Genomic DNA, 26,317 nt, shown 5'->3' on the forward strand with positions numbered 1-26,317 from the left:
GCCCAAAAAAAATGATTGAAGAAAAAAAAAAACATATTTAGCAGATGTGCTTGAATTTATATTTTTGCAAGTGTTTTCTCAATACATTTTTGGGACTCCACACTGCATTCTAGGATGTTCTATGAGAGTTCACTAGACAGTGCCAAATTCAAAATGCTGAAACCTTCCATGCACCTGGATTTAGGGGCTCATAGGACACCTTAAAGCACTGGATTTACAAGAAAGTCAGACAGATTGGCACACCCTATGACCTAGTCTGCACCTTCTTGCTTTTTTCTGTCTGTCACTTGTGCTTACTGGTGCATTTAAGAAGTAGTCAGGGCTCCCCTTGAGGTTTCCATAACCTAAATGCAGCCATATGCTGACAGACATTGTCAAATGATATTGTGAATTATGAAATACCTGCTTTGAGGCATAACACCATTTTATTTTGTAATGGATGCAGTAGTTGTGTGGCAGTTGTGGTCTCAGGGAAAAATAAAATGCTGTCATGATAAACTTGTAAACACAAGGTACAAAAATGAGTGGAATTGGATTTTCACTTGTTTCTAAATACAATGGTATATTTGTCTAAAGTTTACATGACTTACACATATAATAATCACTTTCATCAGATAAACATGGTTTATTACCTTGTGATAGAGGATGAAAGAAGATACAATACTTATTCTTGCACTAAAGGACATTTTACAGCAAAATATTCTATACAAATACCAGCAACAGTGTTTTCCCTCTAAGAGACCCACTGCAAAATGTCACTGCCAAACATTAAAAGAAGAGAATAGAGATTTCCCATCATTCATTACCCTGAGCAGTCACACAACATCCTCCTACATTACAATGGAACATTTCATTTTTCAACTCACAAATATAAAAGGTTATACAAATTAGGGTGGGCCCCAGAGGCCATTGAAAAGCAGCGTCAAGTACAATAAGTGTCTCAAACCGCACGAGCAGTAGGCAATTGTCTGATTCTGGCAGAATATCAGAGGTCTCCTTTGTTTCAGAGACTCTTCTTCTGGTTACATTGAAATTAGCCACATTCCTCACACAGCCCAGAGGACACATTCACAATGCAGTAAGCGCACCTCTTTACACTCATCCACCTCATTTTTCAATCCATAACTACAGCTGCTGCGCCTTATTACAGACAATGAAAGCCCAAAACCTGGACAGTGTAGACTCTACGTATCATCTACACAGCTGCCAGGTGTAAACATCTTCTGGATGCCAACAGCATTCTCATTTACATATTTGTCAGTCAATGAGCACTGAGCTGAACAATGCCTAAAATGTCTTCTGAGCTTTAGTTTTTTAGATTTGGTGTGTTCATACTATCAATGGTGTAGTTAAAAAACAAAATCAATATATTTACTTAAGGGATGCAGAAACAAAAGCTTTACATTATAGGACTTTAATTCAAATATTAAACATTGCATGGTGCATCATATATTTACATAAAAAAAAAAAAAGAAAATGTAAAGTGGTTGGAAACCTCAGGCATGATCTGTGAACAAAGCTTATCCCTCTATAGTGTGTACTGGTCTCAATCCAGAACACTATGCCTATTCTGTCTGCTGCTTCATTCATCTGCTATCTGCATGAAACTTCTGATACCAAGAGAAAAAAGGTGGCAAGGAAGGGAGCTCCACTGATTGACAGCCTCATCTCTGTTTCTGTGTGCTGTGTCAAGTGGGGTGGGGGCGGGTGTTCCTTTCCTCCAATCAGCTGTCAGAGCTCTCCTCACTGAGCTCTGCAGAGTGTAACTTCAGCTCTCCATCCCATTTTCGGAAAGCTCACATAGCTTTAAAAATTCTGCACTTTGAACAGATGAAGACAAGAGAAGACTGCAGATAAGCAAGTACAATGTGTGTAGGAGGATTTCATCTCTGTGTATCGCCTGAAGTCAATCACTTCACTAGGTATATGGAAGGGTTTACAACCACTTTAATGAAGCAGACTCGGCCAAAACACAAACACAAAAATGTTAAAGAGGAAGCAAACCCTTCTCTGCAACTTTTACCTATAAGTAAGCCTATGATAAGGCTTAACTATAGGTCCTGAAAATATCTCCTAAACATGCACCGTTTAGGAGATATTTACCTTAGATGCATCCAGTGACATCACTGGCGGTTGCGCTCTGAAGGAACGGCCGCTGGTGCCGTTCCTTCAGAGCCCCGTGCCATGACTGTCGGCTCCCGCGCGTGAGTGACGTCACCGCGGCTCCGGCCAATCAGATGGCCGGATGCCGCGATCCCGGAAGACGGGCGACTGAACATGTCGCCCGTCATAGAGGTAAGCGGGCGGCACGGCGGGGGCTTGTTCTAAGGTAAGTATTTCATAATGAGCTAGTATGCAATGCATACTAGCTCATTATGTATTTCTCTTTCAGGTTGAAAAAAAAAATGGGGGGGTTTACAACCTCTTTAACCAAAAGTGAATGATTCTATTTTTTTGTTGTCTTGGCCAGAATAGGACAGGCTTCAGTCTCCAAATAGGTATTTAAAGCTGAACTGGCCAACAAGAAAGTGGCACATAATATAGCTGAAATATTCTTTTTTTTTTTTTTTAATCCCAATATTAACTATTTATCTTGTACTGGCTTTTACTTGCTAGCTATGGAGTAGTACCTTTGACCTTGGCAAGAGAATAAGAAAAACATGCTCCACCCACACAGGAAGCCCACTATATGGCGTGTTCACACTACAACACTGTGCGTAGAAATGTGCAAATTTTCTTGCCTTGGGGCATGCAGTGTTAGGGAGCCCATTCAAAATAAATGAGCTGCTATACATAAAAAATAAAAATTCAGCGCAGACTTCAACACATAAAACTGTATTGTAGACTGCACTTTTTTTTTACAAAGTGCATTGCATTGCATGTGTGTTATTAGGGTGTCATTTAAAACGAATGGCACTGCAAAACACCACGCATACAATGTGTTGCCGCAATGTAATGATGTGAATGGGCCCTAAATATAATATTTCTGTGCATAACAGATGGGTGATTGCCACTGCCTGCACTGTCTTACAGATGCATCTATACACAATGGCTACAGCAATTTCTCCTCTCCCCTTCATTGGCTGTCAGTAGACAAAAGCATTCAATTTCACAACACAATTTGACAAAAGAGATCCAAATATAACTTGGTTACTCGGTTGACCACACATATGCTTTAAAACGCTTTCTGTTGTCCCTGAGTGAAGATCTCCCCCACTTTCAGTCTAGCGCTAACAGCTGATGCTCAGCTTTGAACTGAACTATGAAGAACTAACTAGGGGGGCAGTGACACAAATATGGTGATGCGTGCTTGCAGTATTGTTTGTGTTATAGGCTCTATAGTAAATTCTCTATAGGAATGTAGCACTACTCCCATGGGAGCTGCTGGTTACGGGTTCCCCTGGGTTACCATTAGGACCAGCATGACAATTAGGCATTTTCCAAGTGATTATAGCTCAGTCAGGAAACAGTCCAGTAGCTTTGGTTTTTATGTTTTATTTGGAACTTGGATGAGAGAATGGAATGAGTAGGATACTCCAACTTTATACACTACGCACAATATGCTGGGACAACTGAAAAATGCTAAATAGCACTGGGTAACGCTAGTCACGGCTAGGCCGCTGTTTCAGTTTGTCACAGGCTGTGACGCAGAACTGAATAAATTCTCTGAGGTAATCTGTACTCTGAGGTAAACTGAACTGTACTGCTGAACAACTTCATGGCCCTTCCTGGCACCCCCTTTGTTCCTAATCTTCAGGGTCAACTACACGGCACCCCCTTTGCTGATACACTCCTGGTGTGAGCTAGCTCCTTGATTACCTGACCTTTCTGGAGTGGTCCCCTCTCTTAGGCAGACCCCTAGGCAGATCTCCTGGTACTCAGGATACGGTTTTTCCCAAGATGATTCTGCCAGCAGCTCCACTTGTCAGCACTCTGGATCCTCTGCAGCTCAGCTCCACACTCCTGGTTCACTAGGCCGACCGCCTGAACCACCTTCCTCACACCTGCAGGAGGAGAGACAGCCGTCCACCTCCTCCTGGGACTTTGCTCCCGCTTAAAAGACGCCATGTCACATGCTCCCTCCAGATTTATAGCCAATCCCAGGATACATTGCAGCAATGCCCACCCACTGAGACAGCCACAAACCCTGGTGTGCTACTGGTTAGGTTTCCTCCACTGTCCAACAAGCCCCCTCATTGGATACCAGTGGGGACACTCCCTTGGACCCAGCAAGTCACACCTGGAAACACGTGACAGGCTAAACGAACAGATCAGGCTCTCTTGATAAGCAGAAAAGCGCCACCAAATGCGTTTTCTTAGCACCTACCTAGGAGGGTGCTACAGGAACATATAAGGAGTCCAGGCCAACCAAGACCAAGAAACACCTGGCAACTCTAGCTGTCATTAAGCCAGTGTAATATAATTCTATTATTATAATACAGCGATTTATACTGGTTAGCACTAAATGTTTGTGCAGAACTTTACAAAAAAATAGACCGACATTACAGGTATAATTAAATCAATACAAGAGGGATAGGAAGGAAAGAAAGTAGAGGGGGATCTCTAGCTAAGATAAATGACGAAGATCATACAAAGAAGAAAAGTGCTTGTTTCACACTACCACATTTACTTTGCACCACTTAAAAATGAAGCCCAATGGGCAAAATGCAAAATAGTGATAAAACATGTAAGTATAACCCACCCAATGTTCTGCCATGTTGCATGGCAATGCTGTTGGAGTTTAGTGGTGGTGGAGAGGGATATGTTGGAGAGAATGGCCTCTGAAAGTGACTCATTGGACTGGATGGGCTGCCCGAATTCCCATTAACTGTGACTGGAGTCTGTGAAAAAAAAAAAATTATACTTAACATTAAATCAGTTGCAATAAATGACAATACACAGCAACACAGAAAACGTTAAACTTTATCAAGGAGACATCATCTAAGAAGATAATTTCAGTACACAAATGCACAGTCACCTTCACCCAACATAATCACTACATAGGTTGCATTTGTGGGTTAGTGTGTTACACAACAAAAACACACAAAAGACAGAATCACACATTATATTTTAGTACATGCAGTCCTTTCCTTCCTGTTTTGCTGCGCTACATAAGGGTTTTGCTTTACTTTTTTCTTCATTATGCAGGTCCATGATTTAGACCAGTGGTCCTCAACTCCGGTCCTCGGGGCCCACTAACAGGCCAGATTTTAAGTATTACTTTGGGGAGATGCAGACTACAATACTGCAATCACTGAGCAGCAAATGAGATCACCTGTGATGTAATTTAGTTATCTTGCAAACCTGGCCAGTTAGTGGGCCCCGAGGACCGGAGTTGAAGACCACTGATTTAGACAACCCACTGCAAAATACACTCTAAATATGGTTGATATAATTTCTCAATAGTTGTTGTACACCAGCAAAAATATAGAAAAGGTTAACCATGAAAGCCACACCAAAAACTTCAGTGGATTAAAAAAAGAGTAATAACCTAACGTGACTCTAACGCTTAACATTTTTTTAAAATGAATAAACATGCCATACTTACCTGCTCTGTGCAATGGTTTTGCACAAAGCAGACCTGATCCTCCACTTCTGAGGTTCTCTGCCAGCACTCCTGTCTCCTCCTCTTCAGTTAGTGCCCCCAAAGGAAGCCGCTTCCTATGAGGGCATTCATGCAGGCTCGATCCCGAGCCTCATTGTCTGCATGCATCCACAGACACACAGCGCAGCTCTGCCCTAGCTCCCCAATAACTCCCGCTGCTGCCTCTCTGTCCTGTGGGGAGAGAGAGCGGAGAAAGCAGCAGCTCCTGGGCATGGTGCAAGATCGAGTTTGGACTCAGGTAAGTATAAGGGGGGGCTGGGGGAATCCTAATTATATAAGATCTTTTACCTTAATGCAGAATATGTATTAAGGTAAAAAAAAACAAAAACTTAAGGCTTTAGAACCACTTTAAAATATTTACTTACTTTAAAATATTCTACTGTATATTTTCCTTTAAAAGTGAACTTTATCTGGGATTTAGGTATACCAATCATATGCCCTTCCATGTGTTCTTTGCTATGAAGGCCAGTTATAGGTGGGGGCAGAGGCCATTTTCTTTGTTGTATATGTGTACTGGTGAGTGGACATACTGGGTGCCTTTGCTGTAATACTATCAGCTGGGCTTCCATTATGCCCCCAATTACCTTTCAGGAGGGATGGGCCACCACCAGGCTCACCTGCCCCCTATCTATCCATTAGCTTGCATGTGCTCCCACTGTGGAGACTCTTTAAAATTCATTAGAGTTAGGACTGCAGGTAACAGGGAGCCTTGACGTGGCCCTGCAGCTTTCACATGCATTTGCAAATGTGTGCTAACTAAACCCCTGTATTGACGCAAACTGTTAGACAGGCCAATTTGGTTGGTAAGCAGACTGGTTGGCAAATTGAACTGGGAATTTTATCTTTGTTTGTTTCAATCATAAATGATACTGAAAATAAATGTTATAAAGTTTTTATCAATGGCAAAAATAGATTTTAAGAAACCGAATACACAACCCTGCCATTAGGCCTATACCAGTAGGAAACCATGTTAAGGTGTATATTGTTTTAAGACTCTCCAGGGGATCCCTAGATATTGTTAGAGATCAGTTTGATCCTTGTGTCAAACTACATATTCAGCTGTTATCTGAAATACATTTAACAGAACTGGAAACAATGTCTTTCTTGACAAGTGATAATATCCCTACAGACCGCAAGCAATTAAGTATAACGGCAGGCTAGGTCAGTGTACTGCAATTGCTTGCTGTTCTCACAGCTGTTACAGTGCTTATTGCTGTAGCATACTGTTATGAGAATCACTTGTGAGCAGTATAGTTTCAAGCTCAGCAGTTTATCAGTTCATAGGGAAGCTCCTCATCTCTTGTTTAGTAGCTTGTTAGATGAATTTTAAACAAGAAAAAAAGATGATAGGCTTTGAAGTATAGTGAGATGTATAAAATTAACAGATTTTTTGAAAAATATGAACACATCCAATATTATTTATTCCACTGAAACCATCTAACAGTTATGTGTAATAAGATTTTCCTGGACCTCTTCATTGGGAATGTGGAACCCTAGGAACCCTAGGTGACCCCAGGCAGAAAGATGATGTGCGAATGATGCTGTAAATAGAGGTAAGTTGCATTGGCAGATCTACATTTTACAAATTGACATGAAATTAGGATGTGGCATTAATTTAGATTTGAAAAAGTGGGAAAACAAATAAAGCACAGCACAATGATACAGAGTGTAGGTAACTTTGGTATTATTGGGCAAGGCTTAAAAAAAGTGTGTGTGACATAGGTGTATGGATTTCACACAGCCTGAACAATGCTGAAGACAGGAAAAATAACATTCCATTGTAAAACTATTGCTAGGACATCTGTCTAGAAGCCAACAAATCATCTGCATCTGTTAAGAGGAGCTACAGACTATAGCTAAAAAATATTTTAAATACCCTAGGTTTATTATACAAAACAATTAACACAAAAGCTAGGTTATGACATCATCCACCTTGGATGAAGAAATCTGGCCACAAGCTCAGAACCTCGTGTATCTTTGTACTTACTCTTTCTTACCCTTTTATTTTCTTTCCTATTTCTGTTTGACTTATTTGACATCTTGCAGGTCCTTTATCAAGACAATTTTGGATGACCCATGAGTCTTATAAATTATGCTACTTCATAATCTAGGATGATTTTGTCTTCTAAGTTTCTACCTCTTTATATGCACGATATGGTGGAACGCCTATGTGATTTCTATCCTTTTCATACACTATATATTGTAACCCTTGTGATTTGGGTGTGTACTTTTAATTTTTAACAGTCACTATTAAAAATAAATACATTTGAAACATAAAAAATGAACACAAAAATGTACATAAAAAAGAAAATGTGTATTGTACTTTATTAGTAACTAAAAGTACAAGGCTCTAAATATTTGTGCCACACAAAGTATAAGTATGGTCCTATTTAGCTTTTAGTAAAGATTAAGAATTGCAATGTAGACTGGTACATTTTGGTACAATGCAGAGAAGAAAGGTAAGGGTGCTTGGCCCTTAACATAAAATGTGCCCATCAGAGTGCCCCCTAACATAAAATATGCCCATCAGCTTGCCCCTTATTTTATGTTAATGGTCACGCTGATGGGAATATTTTATGTTAATGGTCACGCTGATGGGAATATTTTATGTTAAGGGGCACTCTGATGGGCATATTTTATGTTAAGCGGCATGTGAATGTGCATATTTATGCTGTGGTACACACTGATGGGCATATTTTATGTTAAGGGGCATGCTGATGTGCATATTTATGCTGTGGTACACACTGATGGGCATATTTTATGTTAAGAGCAATGCTGATTTACACGTTTTGTTTTGCCCATCAGCGATCCCACCATCATAAAATGTGCCCATCAGAGTGCCCCCTAACATAAAATGTGCCCATCAGCGTGACCCTTAACATAAAATATGCCCATCAGCGTGCCCCTTATTTTATGTTAAGGGTCACGCTGATGGGCAAATGTTATGCTAAGGGGCACGCTGATGGGCATATTTTATGTTAAGGGTCACGCTGGTGGGCACATTTTGTACTGCCCATCAGAGTGCCCCTAACATAAAATGTGCACAGACTTGAGATTCGGCCCAATGAAAATTTTAGCGACTGGACCTCCTTGAATTTTAATTCATTACCCCTGTTCTACAATTAATAAGTAAACACAAATGCTGCACTCTGATACTGCCTATCTTGCAGTGCTGCCTAGGCAGTGGCACAGAAGAGCCTTGGCTGTGTTAAATATAGTCCTTCTCATTCATCTGACGCTAGCTTTTAACTGCCATTGACAATCTGATACTATTCAGTACCAATGAACTAACAATTACAGTTAGTGTTCAGCCCAAATTGGTTGATTACATGATTGAAAAAGTACAGTTACATTTAAACACAGACAAGCATCTTAATGAATGGACATGAATCATATTAAAAAAAAGTCTAAGAAATATTGTCACAGCGTTTTAACAACAGAGCAGCATATTGCTGTTGTCAATGTATTTGGGGGATATACTGTACCCTGGTATAACACACATACACAGTCAGCACATGGTGCTACAATATATTTTCTTACTCTGCACTTTTTTTGCATACCAATATTTGCATTCCACTTTTGAAGCAAAATTAAACAGTATTTGGCTACCAGTATAAAGCATTAAATATAGTTTAGAAGTATCTCCAAAATACTTGAAAAGTATCTCTTGCAATGACTACAAAAGGCATTTCAGATCATATGGAATTATACTGTATGTTGTTTTTAAATGTAACTGCTTCTTACAAGATGGTACTGAACCTTACATTGTTTGTCAGGTATATACAGTTTATTGCATTTCTATTTGAAAGAACGTTCCTACAGTGGAAGAAAAAAATGGATTTTTGTCTTACCGTAAAATCCTTTTTTCTGATGTTCACTGACAGACACAGCTCCATATCTTCTTTATTCTTGGGTTTATGCTGCCCCCTACAGGAGTAGGACAAAAAAGTTTGACTATGCCTACAGTGCAGTCCCAGGGGGTATACTCGCACTTCCTGCTATAGCTTGTCAGCTTTGTAACAAGCAGTGTAAGAAGAACATAAAACCCAACTCAAGAGGAGCGAGTGTGGTGTCCGTCAGTGAACATCAGTGAACGACAGAAAAAAATGGATTTTTGTCTTACCATAAAATCCTTTTCACTGACAGACACAGCTCTATATCTTCTAGACTCTTGGGATGTCCCAAAGCAGTGTCAATATGAGCGGCGGAAAGGATCAAACTTCCCAAAAGCTAAACGTAGCCAACCAGGTAAAAACAGAAGCTCACTAGGAAACAACTGGAGCTCACCTGACAAAAAAATACACCCTCAAAGAGGACTAATCCTCTCCAACAGCAGCCAAAACCTGCAAAACCTTGCGGCCAAAAGAAGCATCCGCAGATGCTAACACATCCACCTTTTAGAATTTTGTGAAAGTGTGCACGGACGACCAGGTAGTCGCCTTCCAAACCAGCACAACTGACGCCTGATGACGGAAGGCCCAGGAGGCACTAAAGTGCACTCATAGAATGCACCTTAACAGGGAAAGGAGGATCCTGACCCTTAATGGAATAGGCTGGCACCACCGTCTGCCTGATCCATCTGGAAATGGTTGCGGTAGACACAGCCAGTCCCTTACGGGGACCATCCATAAGGACAAATAAAGAATCCAATTTTTGGAATGACTCAGTCGTCGCCAGGTACACCCCGATTGCCTGAACCACATCCAAAGAATGTAAGGCAATCTCTTTAGGATGTTTAGGACACAAGGAAGGCAATACAATGTCTTCATTTAAATGGAAACCAGAGACGACCTTAGCCAGGAATGACTTACAGGGACAAAGCACCACTTTGTCTCTGGGAACCACCCGGTAAGGTGAACAACAAGACAGCGCAGCCATCTCTGACTCCCTGCGTGCAGAACTAATAGCCACCAAAAAGTCTACCTTCTGTGAAATAGCATAGGAATCACAGATTCAGACACCCCTCTATCCTTCAGCACCTGGCTTTCAATAGCCACGCCGTTAAAGCCAGAGACTGTAAAGCAGGATGGAAGATTGGCCCTTGAGCCAACATATCTTTTCTGAGAGGGAGTCCCCAACCGGAGACACAGTTGATGAAACACCTCCTGGTGGAGAGACCATTCTCCCTGATCCAACGTCTGCTGACTGAGGTAGTCCGCCTGTCAATTTTCCACCCCTGGAATATGCACAGTAGTGATGGCCGGAATGAACTGTTCTGCCCACCTAGAATGCTGGCTACTTCCCAGGCCACTAAGGCACTTCTGGTGCCCCCTTAATGATTTACATATGCCATGGCCGTGGCATTGTCTGATTGGATCCTTACTGGGCGGCCCCGCAGGTGATCTGTCCATTGGTTCAGGCAGAGTCTGATCGCCCGAATTTCCAGGATATTGATCGGCAGGCTTGACTTTCCAGTATAGGGGGAGAAAAGAATTCCCCTGTCAAAGTGCCAGAGAGTGGAGCCACCATATAAGGGATCCCCTTTTACCCTGGGTCAACAGGATCAGGTGGTCTAGAGACTGTGGGTTCTTGTTCCATTTTTCCAGAATCTCCTTTTGTAGGGATCTGGTATGGAACTGAGCAAATGGAACCACCTCGAAGGTGGAAACCATCAGACCTAGCACTTGCATGCAAGTCCTGAGAGATGACCGCCGGTTGGACAACGGAAGCCGTATCCCATCCTGCAGCTTCTGGAGTTTCACTTCCGGAAGAAACACCTGGGCTGGGGCTATGTCCAGGGTCAGCCCCAGATAGTCCAGTTTGGTGGACGGGACCAGAAAAGATTTTTGGAAATTCAGTTCCCATCCGAACTCCTGCAAAGTTCGCACCGAAATGTCCAGACTGTCTGCCAAGGCATTCAGAGACTTTCCCGCAGAAGAAGGTCATCCAAGTACCCCAGTACTGCAATCCCCTTATGCCTTAACAATGCTAACACCGGGGCCAAAACTTTTGTGAACACCGCAGAGGCGAGACCAAAAGGTGACGCCACAAATTGATAGTACTCCTCGCCCACGGCAAAGCGAAGGAAACGATGATGCCCTACATATATTGGGATATGAAGGTAAGCGTCCTTGATATTGATAGAGGCCAGGAAATTCCCTTGATGAAAGGATGCCACCACTGTGCGAATGGACTCCATTAGAAATTTCTGAACTCACACAAAGCGGTTCAAGGCCTTGAGGTCCAGGATTGGCAGGACCATGTCCAGGGTTTGCTCCCCCAATTTTTTGCTTGTTTATTATGTATTCGGTCTGACCAGACTTATGAGGTTGAGCATCCCATCCCCCACACACACCTGTACTCTATTGGTGTCCTCTATCAAGTAGATATAGGAGGAGTCCCCTGCAGTGCATTAGCACACCTTCCCAGCAAGGAGTGTTGTCTCCAAGGGTAAGAGAGGCTGGATTCACCCCTTTTTTATGGATAGTGTAGGACCCATCGATAATGGGGTACTTTGACGCAGTGGTGGGCTTGAGCACGATATGGCCATATGGTGGAACTAAATCCCCATTTTTATTTATGGATTGTCTCCATATTTGATAGTCATTTCTTTTGCATGGTTGCGCTATTCTTTTTTAATTGGCAGGACCTTGCCTTCCTTCCTGGGAACAGTAAATAGGTTTAAATAAAACCCCTGAAAGTGTTCAGATTCCAGAAACGGTACAATGACCCCCTGTGAAAGCAGGTTCTGTACTGCCCCCAGAAGGCCTCGCAGGCAATCTGGGGAAAAACACAGGTTGGAGGGGAAGAACTTTGCCGGAGCCAAGAACCGAAACTCGATCTTGTAACTGGACCGAACCAATTCGTGGACCCATTTGTCTGGAATCAATAAGATCGACGTGTCCAGAAAGAAGCGCAGACACCCCCCCCCCACCCCAGATACCGATGAGGGCACCCTTTCAGGCAGAAGTGGTTTTGTCTGCGGCCCCCGGAGGAAGCCGCTCTCAACTTAGCAGGACAGGGCCTCTTTGAACCCGCTGTGAGTTTACGGGCAGATTTTGGTTGCTGGTCCTTAGATCCCAAAGAATGAAAGGACTGCTTATGGGCTGAGAAGAAAAGGGCCACGTTTGCGACGAGACTCTTTACTCCTGGTAGTCGGTGCAAGCAGAGTTCTTTTACCTCCAGTAAGACCTTTAATGATCTCTTCCATAAAAGCTGCGAACAAAACGGTCTCCCATAAAGGGGAGATTCGTCAATACCTTTTTGGAAGCCTGGCCGGCAGACCAATATTTCAGCCATATCATGCGGCACAGAGTCACTGCTGTCACTGACACCCTGCAGGCTAAAGGGGCCACATCCAGAGAGGCATCACAGATATACTGCAACCCCTGGACCAACTGGTCCACCAGTTCTGCCAACTCAGGAGGGGACTGTCTTCCTTCCAAATCCTGGTGCAGGAGCTTAGCCCATTCCGTTAAGGTTTGGGAAACCAAGGTTATGTCAACAACTGGCTGCAGAATAGAACTGACCATGGTAAAAAGGTATCGGACCAGAGATTCAGCTATCTTGTCAAAAGGGTCCTTAAAGGACAGAAAGTCCTCCACCGGGAACAAGGTGGCTTTATTCAACCAGAAAACCCTTAGAGTCCACTACAGGTGGCACAGTCAGCTTCTTTAACAGGGACTCTTCAAAATAATACCTTCTAGCAAAGTGTTTAGGGACCACGACAGTGCAATTTGGGGAACCCCACTGACTTGCGACAATGTTGTCGAACTAGGTGGGAAAGGGAAAAACCTTTGCCGCTTTGGGAGGTGCTGTGGGTACCAAATTGTACCTGCGCAGTCGACGCAGCAGTAGCTGTGTCCTCCAATTTTAAAGTTTCCTGCACTGATACAATCAGTGCATCCACCAGCCCCTTTTCATGTGCGGCTGTAGTGGAAGAGGGATCATCCTCACTTTTAGAGCACTCAGGGTGTGTGGACGGAGACCCAGTGGGGTAACTCACATCCGTGGTGGCCAAATAAACTTCAGAGTCTGAGGAAGCAGAGGATACAGATGAAGGCAGAGGACGCTTTTTGCTCATCCTATTTTGGAGGCCCATATCTACCTTGGACACTAGCGACTGCAGGACCGCCGCCATAGCAGGCAAAGCGGACTGGGAACCTGCAGACTCTGCAGGCTCTGCAGCCTCTGAGAGGGGGTCAGGTGGTGACACGTGCTCCAGGGACTCCATGGGTTAACCTAGGACCACCAGCAAAAAATGTAAAACTTGCTATAAAAGTACCAACCCACTGCTGCACCAGCGGTACTACAAGTCCCAGCGCACCAAAACTGCTACAGCAGAAATAGGGAACCGTTTAACCCCCGCAGGGACTCAGCACCCCCTACGCAGATGCAGAGTATCAGGCTGCACGTTGTGCGGCGATCAGAGAGAAAGAGGAAGTTCAGTGAACTGCCGCTAGAGGCCCACACCGATTCACTTCCCCATAGGCTTCAAGAACATGGCCGCCGATGATAGCAATGGGAAACTATAAGAAAATGGCCTATGCGTCCTCGCAAGGCATTTAACTCACCGGCCAGCCCCCGTCTAGTGGGGCTAGGTCAGGGCCAACCCAGCGCGGAGCTGAGGTCAGGTCACGCTAGATGGCCGGACTGGGAAGACCGTAAGGATCTCGGATATCCAGTCCATCGCCGCGTTGATTGTAGTTCTCACAGGAACCAAATTGATTGTAGTTCTTGCAGGAATAGAAATAATAAAAGAAGAAAAAAATTTCAGTTTAAAAAGGGAAAAAATGCTAAGACTAGAGATCCCAGCAAGGAGCTAGGTCCTTACTCCTGACTAGGCAGAAAAAAACTGATGAGCTATAGCAGGGAGTGGGAGTATACCCCCTGGGACTGCCCTATAGGCATAGTCAAACTTTTTTCCACCTAATGTCCTACTCCTGTAGGGGGCAGCATAAACCCAAGAGTCAAGAAGATATGGAGCGGTGTCTGGCAGTGAACGAAAGAGAAACTTAGTTTCTAGATAAGAATGCTCTGATATTTACAAGCAACTAAGTTCTGGATAATAAGCACAACTGAGAGACAAAAGTTGTTGTACAATCTTTTCCTTTTCCACACCACCTATGTCAGCTAAAATATTCTGATGAGTCCAGCTATCCTGAGGTAATCATACTAGGATAGGTAGATCCACTCTCTGTTATTCTTCATAAGATATAAATCTGATAACCTCTTGCCAGATTGTAAAATAAATGGAAATCTGCTGTTCTGCATTTTAAAAAAAAGCAAATGTAGAAAAGCAGTTCCGGTGTACACAAGCCCATAAAACTTCACAGTAGTTTGACCTTTCCAAAGTTCCCAATGAAGAGATTTCCCATCACCTCCAAAATTTTGCTCATCAGAGATGCAGAAAGCAATCAGAACTATACACATTTACAAGGCACATTAGGTACATGCCTTCAGGCAACCCTGCCAAAGGGTTGCTCATCGGATGTTCAGTGGTTTTGAGAGCTTTACAATTATACCCCACTCAGGTGCTTAACACTTTTGGATGGAAGGGTGCTGGTAAACGTTGAACATTGTTGGTTCATTCTGAAAGAACTTACTCAACATGCCTGATAATGTGAAAACCCTTCTCTTTCCTACTCTATCCAATGTTAAAAAAAAGAAAAAAAGATTTCATTTGGAGTTGGGTTTTATGTTTAGCTGAAAATCTTGGCACACATAAGCATGTGACTAGATCTGTCCAACTAGCTTAAGAATTGTGCCTCCTTTTTTTTGTTATACTAAGAAATAGTCAGAAACACTCTTCCTCATGTTCGTTCAATACAGATTTAGAACAAACACACACTTTACAATATTAACATAAAACAGATAAAAATCTAATTAATCTGTGATGAGTTCACACTCATGTTACCATTAGAGAAAATTGCCTGGTTATAGACTAAATGGATGATTAGAAGGATACAAAGCTTGGGGAATTGTATGGGCCCCTGTGAATGATGATGTGATGATTGCTACTTAACTGAGAATGCTACCAATGTCCACAGATCAAATGTTCGGAGCTTACAGCAGCACTTTAAATGTGCCCAGTGTAACCTGTCACACAACAGTGACTCTGTGATCACTAACAAGAATTAAAGAAAAGCTTTCTGTAATTTGAAAGATGCTTGAGGTGATTGTAGCCGTATTTGTGCACTTGTGAAAGAAACAATTGAGTACTGTTCATGATCCTTTTTTTAATTTGCACTAACTAATTTTTGAGGACAACCTTTCGGGGTATGTCCCCTTCTTCAAAGTCCCAACAGTACTAATTCACAAACGTTTTAGCAGAATGTTAAAAAAGGGCAATCTCTGAGGGAAAGAAAACAATATATAGAAACATTGCCATGTACATTTGTTTGTGTGTGTATTTTTTCCCCTCAGAGATCGCCCTTTTTTTAACATTCTGGTAAAACTTTTGTGAATTTGGCCTGCTGGGACTTTGAAGAAGGGGGCATAGCTTGTACAGGAAAATTGTATGTTAGTGAAAATAAAAAAAGTATCACGGACAGTACTCATTTGTATAATTTGTATAAATATGTACGGTTATGCTTTTTTGTACATACATGAAATGTCCTTATCCATGCACATATACTAAATACCATATTTATGCAAGTGTATGTAATTGTTACCATTTATGTTAATATTTAACAAATATAATATTTCATAAAAAATAATAAAAATCTATTATCTTCATTTTTATTATTATTTTCTCCATACAAAGTCCCAACATCCCCTCATGTGGTTTACAAGAATTCAACTATTTTATATGCATTTTACTACTGCCATTACCATGGTAATTATGTAATAGCCCCCCCCCTTTTTAAATATATATTTAGTTGCTATTAGCATGGCAACTTTGCATGATTATGTTATTTTTCCTCTTTATTATTCTCATACCTAACTTATCCCCCCCTTACACCTCATTTACAATGGAAGGAAAAAGGGCATTTTATATGCCCCCTTTTTCCTCAAGCGATAAGTGGCGGGAGAGTAGGGGTAAATTTCAAGTCAGGAGTTTATGCGGTTTTTTCCTCAGGCTTTTCCTCAGGAAAAGAAGCGGGATTCTGCCTAGGGATAGCCTGAAAGAGGTGGCACCAGTGAGTACTGACAGGTGATAGGTTCACCTGTAGTAGACACATCCCTTCTGCTAGAGAATTCTAGAAGTTTAGGTAGAGCTTATATAAGGTGTGTACGGTCCTCGAGGGGCTCATTCGCCTCAGAGGACAGCAAGCTGTGCATTCACCAACCCCCCCTCCCCTTATGTCGCGGCTGTTATTATGTGGTAAGTCACCTTTGTAACTATGCAAAGGGAGACAAAGTGGTGTTTGAAGTATTCTGGGAGTTGTTTTAATGAAATGAATCTGCTTATTTGTATTGATATAGCCTGAGCTGTAATGGCTAGGCTGTTTTAAATGTTTTTTAAGAAGTTATTTAATTTTATTACTATTTATTTATTTAAACCAATAATAAACGGCCGCGGCCAATCTAATCCATATTATTGAGTCTTGGGTTTTTATTATAGTTATAAGTGTTATTTAAGAAACTTACTGCCTACTATCCCATTTTATTTTTTCCCCTTTCCCCCATTTTTTAACTCAGCTGTTTCTGTTATTTGAAAGGAAATCTTTTAAAGAAGTCATTAAAGGGTGCCATCAATGACTTCTCATTCTATAAATGCTATCTCTGCCTGGTTGTCGGAATGACCCTCTGAATTCAAGAGTCATTAGAAGATATGTTCTAACTTTCCTGATCTACACACTTGTTTCAGGTCTGTGATTCAAAAAACAATAAGCAAATGGCTTTAGCATAACAGCCAGGCAACTGGCAATTTTAGAAGGAGGTCAGATAAGGCAGCTTCCATGTTGTTCTATGCATTATAGCTCACAGAATCATTCAGGTTGAATTCTTCCTGTTAACCACTTTACCACCGAAGGATTTTGCTGTCTTTACACAAGCGGGCGGATCTCCACACTCGATTCCCCGACGATCGGGGAAGAGCGGCGGTAATCACCCTGGCCCGACTCCTGCTCCTCCCCTGGCCCGACTCCCGCTGTGACTGAATACAGCGGGAGCGCGCCGCCGAGAAAGGGGAGTGTCTGGCGAGGTAGGTCTACGTCGCCAGACGATAACGAACCACTTTGCCGCAGTAGAGGCTCAGTGAGCAGCGGTAAAGTGGTTAAAGAAGCCCACTGGAATAAATAATAAATGCACAGAATGCTCATATTCTTTATTATCTAATTTTGTGGTGTTTTTTTTTTAGGACATATGCTCTACACAAAAATCTATACTCCAAGTGTTTCCCCCTGACCTTGTATAATGAACAAAAAAACATCACCTAAAACACACACAAAAGAAAAATTAATTTCATAAACGAAAACATTTATAAGCACAGGTAGAAAGGCTCTTCAAAAATGTTCAATACTCATGGGCATTATTTACTGTCTGAGTTTCTATTTAAGGTTTCCCCTGGTTTCTTGTTCAGATGACAACATTGTCAATAGGACTGGAAGTGAGGGACAATCTACCCGAAGCCTAAGCAATAAAAAAAACTGAAGTAGTTCTAACACTCCGCCACTTTATCTAAAATCAAAGAAAATATTTTGGGTGAAGTTAAAAGTTTGGGGAATTGTAGAGACAGAACAGAGTTGAACGGTATTTTCAAACCTACTTCATATCACCTACCTCCACTCGGAGTCAGGAAGAGTTCATTTTTAACTTTTTTTTTTTTTTTTTTGAAATAATGAATAGCAGGTTTACACTGGCATACATTACATACACATTTATTTACATAAAACACCAGGATAGGATCCCTATTTTAAAATGTAAGTTATTTTGCTGTTATTGTTCAAGGAGATTGGAGACTTACAGTCATACGACTATATGTGTTTACCTATGTGTAAAGCTTAGTTAATGGAGCTTCTTTTCTTTTTAATGGTCAAAAGTGAAAAGACAATGAAAATAATATTATTTTTGTTTGGTCAGGTAAATTTAATATTCTACAAGAATATACTGTAATCTTATTTCCCCACACACACACATACACACACCCACAATCAACATGTCGTCTTTTATCAGACAGCTCCCTCCAGTGTTTGTGGAGGCTGCTCTCCTGAGAGCTCCCCATATGTGGTTCTTAGGTCTTCTCCACGTAGGCCCTGCACAACAGGTTACATCTATCAGTTGTAATAAACAGCTATATCTTCCACTGTGTCAAAAGAGAAAAGTAGAGTTGCTGGAGCCGAGTAGCCCCAAATACCAAATACAACAGTCAAAATATGTGGCCTAGAAAAATCAACATCAGTTAGTTCAAATTTCTAAACAATGTTCATTATGTGTGTTTACTATATGGATCCACAAGCTCCACAATGTTAGAATAAGAGCTAAAAGGTTTCAACTATACAGGGTCTTTGAATCAATGTATGTATTGCCTTATGCTTTATGAGCAGTTCAGGTGCTACAGCCGTATACTTAAAATAAATCTGGCATTTAGAACTAAGAATTGCAGAAGGCTAAGCCTAAATGTTCATTGATTTATGATGAACTCAGGTCTTCACATTGATACACTGACCCCTGTATTCCACATGCTGCCACATGCTATGCAATCACGCTAATTCTAAGTTTCTTTTTTTTGCAAACGCTACTATTAGGTTAGGTTAAGGATCTAAATCACAGCACTGCATTCCTTTAACAATGTTAGCAATATGTTTTAAAACTATCAGTATACCACATGGCTTTCTGTAGACCATGTCGCTGTAGTTTTCTTTTGTCCAGAAACACTAGTTGAGCCTTTGACAGCATTAGCAGACATTGCTGAAGGACGTCCATGAAATCCCGGCTTTTCTTCTGCCTTGGTGTCCGCTCTGGGTGCTATCTCAACAGAAAGGGATGCTGTGTGCTTCTCAGGGGTAGGGTTATAGGATAGGAGGGTAGGTGAATAGTCTGGGGCTGGAGAGGAGTGGGATTTTTGCAGATGGTTAGATTGAGTTCTATCTGAAGAGAACTCTTTTAAGATTAGTTTTAAGGTGGAAACTCTACGTTCCTTTGAATCCTGCTTTCTCTCCTGATGAATATGCCCTGCTTTTGTGCTGAGATTAGAGGATGCTATTTGTGCATTAGTAGTCACTTTCCTCATACTCGTGCTTGAATTAGAATACCGGACACTTTCCTTATTGGCAAATGTCTGAACAGCCAATGGGCTTATTATATATTGACCTATCTCACCCTGCTTCTGGTAATTATTAGATGATCTGTGAAAACTTCCTTTCCTAGGGGGTGGAAGGGGAGCCTGTTATTTACATGCAGCCACACAAGAAAAAAAAAAACAAAAAACAAAAAAGCACATATTAGCATGTTAAGATTATTGCAAAAGTACCCTAAATGCAAAAGCAAAGGCATTTAGATAGTCTATACGAGTTTAACTTTTCAACAAATAACAAATATATAATTTAAAAGATCCATCTATGTTTAATTCAGAAGCACTTTTTTGACTATCATATGGCCACATTTAAAGCTGAAATCCAGGCCAAATACATAACTGCCAATAAAAGTAGTTATGTATTCAATAAACTAATTTAATGCATTTTAATGCAACTAGTGTAAATGCCTAGCTGTGTTTTTACATCAGCTTCTTGCAATCTCATCGACAGCAGCCATGAGACTCAGAAAAAGAGGACTGGCACAAAGGGACCTACCACAGTGCACATGTGCTGACAGAGGAAATGCTGACAGGAGCAGAAAGCACAGTGAGCAGAAAGATGACCTCATCAGTATGCTACTGCTTCTTTACTGTCAAGTTATCAGACTTTGGTATGTTTTTGACCAGGTTGTGGTGATGCTGCCGCCTCAGAGGTGTAGGATGTGGCTGTATTGTCTGGTACAGGCAAACCTTTGGCAAGGGATAGAGTTTTCCTATGTGTTTGGCACTGTTTAGCCGATTACCTGAAGTTCAGCTTTGAAATTCATTTCTACCAGACCAGTTTTACAGAGCAAACCAGAGAATCATTCACCCTGGGTGCACCCAGACAGAAATTATTAGTACACTGTAATATTAATGCAAACACTGAATATCCAAAAATATATTTTTTGATGCAATTAATAGTTATAAATAGCAGAAAACTTCTGTATGCCCAAGCACGTGACCGATTCCTTGTAAATTATTTCAACTTTTTTAAGGAAATTAACATTAATTAGTTGATAATTTGATTGCTTGAAAATGTATAAAGTTTTCTTAGGCCAATAGCACTTCAGAACTGATTTCCATACACTAAAATTCATTTTGGGCAAACACAGTCCATCCATGTAGAGAAAATACATTTTAGTATACATAAAATAGCATAGTACATTTATTTATTTCACCTACATAACACATGTAGTGTACATTATTTTGAAAATATAAATACTATTCCATTAATAGAAAAGAGTATCAAAAAAAAAAACCTTTTCAGAGAAAAAAAGAAAACATACATTTTTCACCACTCCCTTTAAAAACACAATAAATAAGTGCACAATAAATGGAAAGAACGAGTTCACTCAGATCTTGCCCCCAAATTCAGACATTCCTGCTTCTCCTTTTTCAATATACATATTCTTCAATCCTAGCCCTGTTTACTAAATGAAGACTGGGAAAAGCAGGGTGCTTTTCTCTGCCAACAGCAACCATCTTCTGGGTCTTCAACACTGGCTCACCTTCATATTGATTGGTAGCCTCCCTAACAAATAGGGAGGTGGTAAGTGCTAGGCCCTTTAGAAAGTGACCACAGAAGCGTATTGCTGTTTTAAGAGAGAAGCACTTAGCTGTTCACTTTAAAGTTAGACATAATGGGCATAGCACTCATTTTAACTGACTAAATCATTAAAGTCGACTTGTTTTAAAGGAATGTCTTATGTAACAATGTTTTATCTCTTGGACTGTATGTACTCGAAGACTATTATTAACTTTTATCATAGGCTAATTCAACATGAGCAAGCTTTCATTCTGAAACAAGATTGTATACTTTGCTATGCCTTCTACTTCTCATATGACTTTGATATGACTGTATTGGTTGTTGCTTTAAACCATAGAGAGCCCTAAAGTTAGACATGAACACCCAGAAGGGAATTTACGAAGACTGGAGCAGAAGGAATCTGGAGCAGCATGGCAACCAGTTTATATCTTTAATTTTCAAAGCTTTAGCTGGAGCTAGAAACTGATTAATTACAAGGTACAGCTAGGCACAGGCACCCCAGATTATGTCTGCTCCAATTTAAGTACCCCCCCCCCCATCTACATTGCTATTTCTATATATAAATAAATAAATACACTATGGGAGTAATAAGAATATTCTAAAGCCCCTTACACACGTACCGATCGTCAGCCGAACGATCAGCCGTCTTTTGTCCAGGGCTGTCGTGTCTGTTGAAAACTGCAAAAGACTGCACATGAATTTTGTCGGCCAACAGCAGCCGACTGCAGAAGTGATGTCATGTGATTGTTAACTTTCCGTGTGTTTTGTCTTTTCTGAGCATGCCCAGTCTTGCAAATCTGCTGTTTGTCGGCCGAATTCTGTACTGACTGGCGAACAATCGGCCGTTCTGGTGTCGGCATACAAAAATTATAATGCTTGCACGACAGATTCTGTTCAGCCGAAAGTGCGCTGTCGGCTGTCGGAAGCATCATACTAACAAGCCGAAAATCGGCCGACAATCGGTACGTGTGTACGGGCCTTTACTTCTACTTTCTTGTAGCTGACACTCACAAACTATTTAGAGGTGTTATTCTGGTAAACAAAAGATACTGATAACAAAACGAAGATGAGCTGAACGTCATGCTGAATCTCAATTTATAAAATATTGTTAGTATTAGTTTTACCAGGAAAAGCACACTGGAACATTTTCTTACCAATTAACCTCCCATAAATCTGAGTAATGCAAACCTACAAATATATATGCAGAGCTTATCTTCAGTAAAACTTACATGTCTGAATAGTCAGTAGATCAAGGGATATAGGCAGCCTAATTATATGCAAATTTTGACTTTCAAATTTTGAATAAAATTCAAACTTGATCCCACCCACTCCCACCTCCTGAGTCCCGCTTATTGGCCAATGAGGTTGCCTATCGCGTTAAACAATGGGGAGTCTTGGATAGTTGGAGGCAGCAGGGTCAAGCCCAAATTTAACATGAGATTTGCATATACAGTAACTTCAGCTACGAATATCCTTGAATGACCTTTATATTTGAGGCAGCATTCAGCATGAAATAACCTCTGACAAGACATATAGTAAAGCCGAATGGCCCAGTCTACTTTAAAACCTATACGTCTCATGTGCCATAAATATACAACTACAGCAGCCCACCAAATTTTAACTCGCCTGCTCGCATTTGGCGAGTGGAAATCAGCTGAGGGTGAGAGTTAAGCAGGAGTGGACTGGGCTGACAGTTTCTTGGCTGATCGCATCAGGCAGAAGCAGGGCAACTGCTGGTAAGTAAAGCTTAAGGCCTGGCGTGAAGCTCAAGACTTGAAATTTTGAGCCCTGACTATAGTACTATTTGGTCATATAAATGTGCTCTTTACTGCATATTTATACTAAAGTACACTTGGCAAACACACAATGTTTTTTTAATAAAAGACAAAATTATAGCAGCCAAGATGACTTCTGTCTTGACACTTCATTATTCATTCATTTGCTGAAAATGATAGGATATCAGCAACGTGTGTGAGTTTTTGTTTTTTAGCATTCACCTAAGTGATGTCCCTTTTTAAATACCAGGCTCCATTCTCAAGAGTGTATATCCAAAACAAATATTCATAAACATACAATAGTGGCCTCTATTGTAGCTTGCTGAGTATTTCTTACAGAGAAAACTAAAAAAGGGGAACTACATTGTATGAAGGCATTTATTAGCTACATTTAAAGAGGAATAAATTGTATAAGGCAATAATACATGAACGATTTTGTGCACTTTATAACATTGTAACTATAGAACTTCTGCATTGTCATCTACCTATCTTGACTTTAATGGCTGTGCTACTCTATCAGTATGAACATAATTAGGTAACCAAAAAGCAGCAGGATTGATATATGAAAAAAATAAAATAAAGAGAGCTCTTGCCAACAGCAATCCCTTATCTATTGTCTTAAATTCTCCAACCTTCACCAGAAAAGTTAAATACTACATTTAATTGGCCATTATTACGCCTCTTCTATAGTTTGTTTTTATGAAATGGATTGCACTGATGATCCGTTCTTCTGCAGCGGCTGCTTGGAATTTATCAGTACTGTCTATCACGGTGTGAATCACCATAGTAACATGTTCTACAAATCTGTCACTCACTGTCTGTGCATTCAACTCAGTGAGGAGCCTAACCTTTTTCAAATGCCAAGCTGCTATGCCTGTTCCACTGGGCCTAATATGCCAATATTTTTTTACTACTGGGAATTCACTTACAGTTGTATCCAAAGGTGTATTTTATATGTAGACAGCAACAGAAAGGTATGTTTGGAATGCATATGACATCACAGTGCAGGAACACAAAATGCATTTGAAATCAAAACAGAAAAATCAGATCAGTCTGGTTTTTGGGTACAATTCTGTGACCTTGTGCCTTTCACTAAACACACATTGTAATGTTCAGAAATGATAGGACACAAAAGCAAACCCCTGATGAGATAAGTATGTGGGCTCCCATTCCATTGCTGACCTGCCTGTCTCTGAATTCACTGCTTCCTTACTTACTGACCTGGAAAAATTATACAGCAAGTAAAGTCAGAACTCCTGATCTGAATTGTTGTTCTGGGTTAGTTATTAGACATTGTTGATTATGCATTACAGCTAGACATCTAGCATTTACACCAGTTAGGGATACACTTTCTTTTAAGCTTTGGGGAAATGTGAACTTTGAGAGAAAAATGTTTTGCACGTATTTTATCCAAAAGCATTTTTACTTAATTGGAGCATCCCCAGATTTTTACTTTAAAATATTATTTCCAAAGTATTCAGAGCACAACATTAAAAAATAAGTGGGATTTTTTTTTTAAGATATAGAAAGGCCTATGGCCAAATTTTGCCTTATAACCACTTCTGAACCAGAAGATTTTCCCCCTTAATGACCAGGCCATATTTTGCGATTCGGCACTGCATTACTTTAACGGAAAATTACAGCAGGTAGGAGATCACCTTCATGATGCTCTAACTATTGTGTACACAATGAATAAGTGTTTGTACATGAAAAATAGTGTGTGTGTAAAAATGTTTCTTGCACAGGGGCCCCTTAGTCACTATTGAGTTGATTTTCTAAAGGCAAATAGGCTCTTGACTATGCATGGGAAGTTGCACTTTGCATGGATTTTCCTCAGAGCTTGGTGAATGTGGTCAAACTTAACTTTGCAAAGAATACAATCGCGTGCAAGGAAAATTTAAAAAAAAACAGCCCTTTTGCTTGCTTGAAAATTATTGAATGATGGAAGTCAGCAAATCTAGGGAAAATTCCTATGCAAAGTGCAACTTCCAAGTGAACAGTCTTTTTGCCGGTAGTAAAGCAATGTCTTTTATTGGTTTAGGGGTTTAAGTAATAGAGTTTGAACCAAGCCTGGAGCTGGAACTCAATTGCTAGAGATACTTTGGAGTCAGACTGGATCACTGCCATCCTAAGACAGGATAATGCCACCAACTCAGACACCCTACAGGTCGATGTAATAGCCACCAAGAATGCCACCTTCTGGGACAACATAGGCAAGGGAATCTCCTGAATATTCTCAAATGGAGGTTTCTGGAGAACCGAAAACACTAAGTTTAAATCCCACGGTGGCAATAGAAACCGTACAGGCAGGACCACATGTCAAACTCCCTGAATGAAGCTACAAACTAAAGAACGCATGGTTAGAGGTCGCTGAAAGAAGATTGATAAGGCAGACACCTGGCCCTTGATGGTACTCGTGGGCCAACTTCTGCTCAACACCCCATTGAAGATAGTCCAAGATCCAAGCCACAGAAAAAATTGAGGATGAGTGCCAATTGACTCACACCAAGAAATGTATGCTTTCCACATACAATGGTTTATCTTGCTAGAAGTCCACTTCTTTGCCTTCAACATAGTAGGGATCACTATCACTGATCCAGACAAACCTCTATCCCTCAGTAGCTGGCTTTTAACAGCCAAGCCATCAAAACCAGTGACTGTAAAGCAGGATGGAAGCTCAGCCCTTGGGACAATGGGTCCTCTCTGAAAGATAGCCCCTGAGGGACTTTTACACCCCCTGTATGACAAAAAAACCTTAACTCTCGATCCTTCGCAGGAACCACAGAAGAAGCTGGAGAAGAGGAATGTATTGGCCCCACAGTGGCACTAGGACCGGTATCCTGTTGGACCAACCCTGCTTAAGGAGGGGCATATAGGCCTGTGCAAATGGAACTGCCTTTCCACCAGGACACCACGAGGCCCAGAGCCTTTTTTCAAGTTGGGAGAAAAATCTGTCTGCCTGACAGCAGCCGGCGAATCATGACCTTTGGTTCCCGCAGTTTGACCAAAAGAAGGACCACCCTGTTCAACATTAATTCCAGAGTCGGACCCAGGTGATTCAATTTCCTGGACAGGGATAGGGGGACCTTGGGTACTTCGGACATTACCCGTACCTTAGCAGGAATTACATCCAACAAGAATACTCAGGGCCTAAAAACCCAGAAACAGACGAGTAGGGAAGATAAGGTAATACCTTAGTTGTACGAGGCATCTTACCAAAAGGGACAGCA

The 26,317-nt window shown here is 41.2% G+C and overlaps 1 protein-coding gene across 1 annotated transcript in view; it reads right to left on the minus strand.

The window, feature by feature from the left end:
* The window catches only part of SORBS2 (sorbin and SH3 domain containing 2), a 488,340-nt gene that overhangs the window by 169,571 nt on the left and 292,452 nt on the right, over nt 1-26,317 (minus strand). Inside the window, exons 7-8 of the mRNA XM_082244055.1 lie at nt 19,314-19,874; nt 4,703-4,841 (exon numbers count right to left, since the gene is read on the minus strand). Of these exons, the coding sequence (XP_082100181.1) occupies nt 4,703-4,841; nt 19,314-19,874 (700 nt within the window). The remainder of the gene's footprint in view (nt 1-4,702; nt 4,842-19,313; nt 19,875-26,317) is intronic.

Source organism: Pelophylax lessonae (assembly GCF_965119305.1).
Source record: "Pelophylax lessonae genome assembly, chromosome: 1".
Classification (NCBI taxonomy): Eukaryota; Metazoa; Chordata; class Amphibia; order Anura; family Ranidae; genus Pelophylax; species Pelophylax lessonae.